Below are 4,888 nucleotides of genomic sequence, written 5' to 3'. Positions count from 1 at the left end.
TTATTTTCAAAAGGCAATAACTAAAATAACTAAATATTAACATTAAAGATTAACATATAATTATATTAACTATTTTTTTAATATAAAAATTAAATATATATGATTTCAAATGATTGTATTAAATATACTTATACAAAAAATATAGAGATTGATTTCTATTACTTTAATCTTATTTTTTGTAATTTATATAGTTTTTACCAATATTTAATTTATATTATATTTTTAATACACCAAATATTAGATTTGTTATCTTTTAAAAATAATGATAGTCAACTGAAAATAATTGTATACATGGTTTTTTTATTTAATAATTAATATATAAATAGTATTATCATGCTATAAAAATAATTAAAAAATTTATATATATGTAATTGGTTTGAAAATAATTATATATATATATATATACCATACGTTGGAAATCCACCAAACCTATGAAGAATTTCAATCAATCATGATGAACAAGATTGTTATCACCCACACAATGACAAAGAAAAGAAAAGAACATTGGAGAAAGAAAGAGCGATGGAGAAGAAGAATTTTTCTGCAGAGTTTCTCTTTGCCCACAACCTGTGGAAAACTTCTTATTCACTTTGCAACTGCAAAATTCTGTTAATACAATGTTATGAATACAACATTACAAGAATAAGAGTTACTCCCTCTATTTATAGATTTAGATTAATTTGCACCCAAAATCAAAGCCTAAAACTATAAAAGTCAAAAATAGTTAACACTACTAAAAATAGGCCTAAGTCAAAATCTTGTGTGAAGTAACATGCTTCGATACACTAACATAACTAAACACACTAGATGATTCGATACTTCCTTACTTCTATCGAGCAACCTGCTTTGACACAAGGAATTAAAATTCAACACACCACGTAATTCATTGTGTCTAAGATATCTACATTCATCATAGCTCTTAGTCTTCTGAACACTTCGACCTGCACTCCCTTCGTCATGATGTCTTTCACTATGGAGCATTGGACATTGTGGGACTTCTTTTCTAGAGCAATACCTTTGTAAGAGACACACCATCTATTCACCCAAAACCTTAGGTGAGTTGGTTCTCTCACTTATAAATGCTAAAGTCTTCATATTTTCAACTAATGTGGGACCATTAATCACACTTGATACATTCTCAACACTCTCCCTTATAAATGCTTAAGTCTTCACATTTTCAACCAATGTGGGACTATTATCCACACTACTCATACTTGATACATTCTCAACACTCCCCTTCAAGTGTGAGTCCATAATGCTCTCCATCATGTGAAAACTCTTCTTACTTCCACAAACTCTTGTACCGCACAAAACATTTCTTATTCACCACATCGGCGCCGTTGACACTCTTCAACGGAACGTTTCTTATTTACCACATTGGCGCCGTTGGCTTTCGATACAAGTAAGCCGGTCCCTTTTCTCAAACCAAAGGCTCATGATACCAGATGTTGGAAATCCAACACAACCTATAGAGAATTTCAATCAATCTTGATGAACAAGATTGTTATCACCCACACAATGACAAAGAAAAGAACAATTAAGAAAGAAAGAAAGAAAGAGCGATGGAGAAGAAGAATTTTTCTGCAGAGTTTTTCTCTGTCCATAACCTGTGGAAAACTTCTTATTCACTCTGCAACTGCAAAATTCTGTGAATACAATATTATGAATACAACATTACTAGAATAAGGGTTACTCCCTCTATTTATAGGTTTAGGTTGACTTGCACCCCAAGCCAAAACTCAAAACTATAAAAGGCCAAAATAGTTAACACTACTAAAAATAAGCCTAAGTCAAAATCCTATGTGAAACAACATGCTTCGACACTTCGACACACTAACACAACTCAACACACTAGGTGATTCGACATTTCTTTGCTTCTGTCGATCAACATACTTCGAAACAAGGAATTACAATTCAACACTATAAACGTTAATATTTAGCATTTTTTTTATAAAATAAATCTTAATATAATTATCTATTTATAAAAAAATTAATATTTATTCATATTAATTTATACATTTTAAAGATAATTGAAATAAAATAGTTTTATAAAAGTATTTATATTTAATAATTAACATATAATTATACTACTGATTACAATTAATATATGATAATATTATTACTCTTAGAATTAAAAATTATTATATTGACATTTTTATTAATACGTAATTATATTATTTTTTATTTTTAAAAGGGTCATGCTAACCAGTGTCTGGGGCACGAGTTAAGAATATATATATATATATATATATATATATATATATATATATATATATATATATATATATATATATATATATATTATATATATATATATAAAGAGAGAGAGAGAGAGAGAGAGATGTATTTTTAATCTCTTGAGAGAGAGAGAGAGAGAAGAACATGTATTTTTAATCTCTTAAATAATGCTCAACTTACCATTTTAATTTCTTAATCAATGTCCGGGGCACTGATAACAAAAAATTATATCTTGTTTTTAGGCTTATATCTCATGTTATTCGTATTTATTTCAATATGTTTTATCATTTTTTTAGTTCATTTTTATTCGTTTTGCAATTATTAGCGAGTTTCGGTGCATATTCGAAAGCAAATCAGAAAAGGAGTAAAAGAGCAGCAAAAGAGCAAGATTCTGCCCATTCTGCCCAAATGGCGTTCGCCATGTGTATATGGTGTTCTCCATTGGCCTTCCTGCCACATCATTTAATGATCAAGGCAATGGCGTTCTCCATTGTCCTAATGACGTTCATCATTATCATATAGAAGCAGTTATGCGTAAGTGGGCAGTTGTGTGTAGTTTTCTCCAACCTATTTTCCCTCCACTTTGCTTGCACGATCAAGGAAGGTTACAAGGATGCGAAACCTCTACAAATAGGACGCTTGGAGGTGTTTCAAAGTATCCAAGTTGTGCGGAAGCTCTGTTGAAATTGCTTCGTAGTCTTAGGCATAAATTCACATGTAAAAGTGACAATAACTCACATCGAGGGATTGCCACACCTGTTTTCTTGTAATTTTCATTGTACTCTTGGATCAAGAACAAGCATGCCGGCATTTTCGTTTAAATTCAAAATATTTGTTTCTTTAATTTTAGGTTTTTACCATTTTATTATTTATACTTGTTATTGCCTTTACTACATTACATGCCATGTTATTATTAAGTTTAGTTGTTGTAATCATGTTATTTCTAATTATAATTATGTCTTGCTAAATTTGTCTGACTCCAACGTATGAGGATCGTCGTTATTAACGGGACTCGGTAGAAATAATAGGCAGAAAATTATGATTAAATTCTATTTTGGTTTTAGTTTCCAATTGTATGTTTCATTATTTTGGCACAAGAGTGAAGAACAAACTAAGGTTCTAGCCGATAGTGCGAGAGTGTGAGGAAGGAACCGGATAGTGGAAACTAGGCATCGATCCTAAAAACAATGAGAGCGCTTTAGGCATCGTTTAGGATCTAATTGGTTTTCAAAATATGATTTCTAATTGAAATGGGCAAGCGAGAGCAAATTCCTGTGGTTAGAAGGTGTGGTTTCAGTCAATAGCGCGATAGTGTGAGACAGAGTCTTTAAATCAATATTTTCTAATGAACGCAATCAAATCGTAATTAGTACCCAAATTCTACCTAATCCCTTAGGATCACAGAATCCATATTCCGGGCTCGTTTTATCATCATTTTCAAACCTCTAGCTATTAGCGTTTATATTTTCGTTCATATCCTTTTAAACTTTATCCTTAGCATTACGATTGCAATGATAGATAACATTAGTTTGATTATTAGTCTTTGTGGGTTCGACAATCTTTTAAAACTACCCGATAAACTGTATACTTGCAGTTATTATTCGACAGACACGTCCGTCGCTATCAAGTTTTTGGCGCCGTTGTCGGGGATTAATTTAGTCAATATTGTGATTTCGTTGTTGCACAGTATAGACTAAGGCAACTTTTATATTATTTACCCTTCTAAACCATTAATTTTATGCCAAGCACTCGCTAAAAAAGTGAAGAGCTAGAACAACCAGTTGACGAAGTCGAGCGTTTTTCTAATTTACAAAACCGAGTTCATAATTTCCGAATTAAGTACAATCTTCCTTTTCCAAAACAAAAATCAGAATCTAAACCAGTAATGGATGAAGGACCGCAAAACCGTCCTCTTAAGTATTATGTTGTTCCTTCACAGGAGGAACCACACAACAATATTGCTGCCCCTGCCATCAACCGAAACGATTTCAAGTTGAAATCTTTGTTGTTATCAGTCGTTCAACAAAACCAATTTTCAAGTACTCCTACAGACGATCCAAACTTACATTTGTCAGTGTTTGTGCAGTACGCAGACACAGTGAAAACAAATGGTGTCAGTCCCAAAGTGATTAGACTACGTCTTTTCCCTTTTTCCTTAAGAGATAAAGCTAGATCTTGGCTCCAGTATCTACCTTCAAACTCTATAACCATATGGGATGAGTTAAAGAAAGTCTTCTTAGCTTGATATTTTTCACCAAGCAGGACGACTATGCTAAGAGCTCAAATCAACGTATTTAAGCAAAAAGACAACGGATCTCTTTTCGACGCTTGAGAAAGATACAAGGACATGATGAGACTTTGTCCACACCAAGGACTTGAGCAATGGTTGATTATCCATACTTTCTACAATGGTCTTTTGTACAACACTAAAATGAATTTGAGCGATGCAGTTGGCAGTGCTTTAATGGATAAACCTTATGATGAAGCCTATGAATTGATCAAGAACATGACTCAAAATCATTTCCAATGGGGAGGTGAATGTGCTGCAGTAGAAAAACCAACTCTGAAAGACGGAATACACGAAGTTAATGGCATAGACCGTGTCAATGCTAAAGTGGATGCACTTACTCAAAAGATCGAAAGCTTAGCT

General features: G+C 32.3%; 1 protein-coding gene across 1 annotated transcript; it reads left to right on the top strand.

Moving 5' to 3' along the window:
• The first annotated feature begins 4,123 nt into the window (after positions 1–4,123).
• On the top strand, positions 4,124–4,483 carry LOC127095951 (uncharacterized). Its single transcript, XM_051034589.1, has one exon. The coding sequence runs from the start codon at positions 4,124–4,126 to the stop codon at positions 4,481–4,483; it is 360 nt and encodes a 119-aa protein (XP_050890546.1).
• The last annotated feature ends 405 nt before the right edge of the window (positions 4,484–4,888 follow it).

Source organism: Lathyrus oleraceus, chromosome 6 (assembly GCF_024323335.1).
Source record: "Lathyrus oleraceus cultivar Zhongwan6 chromosome 6, CAAS_Psat_ZW6_1.0, whole genome shotgun sequence".
Taxonomy (NCBI): domain Eukaryota; kingdom Viridiplantae; phylum Streptophyta; class Magnoliopsida; order Fabales; family Fabaceae; genus Lathyrus; species Lathyrus oleraceus.
This window is presented reverse-complemented; position numbering and strand designations above follow the sequence as displayed.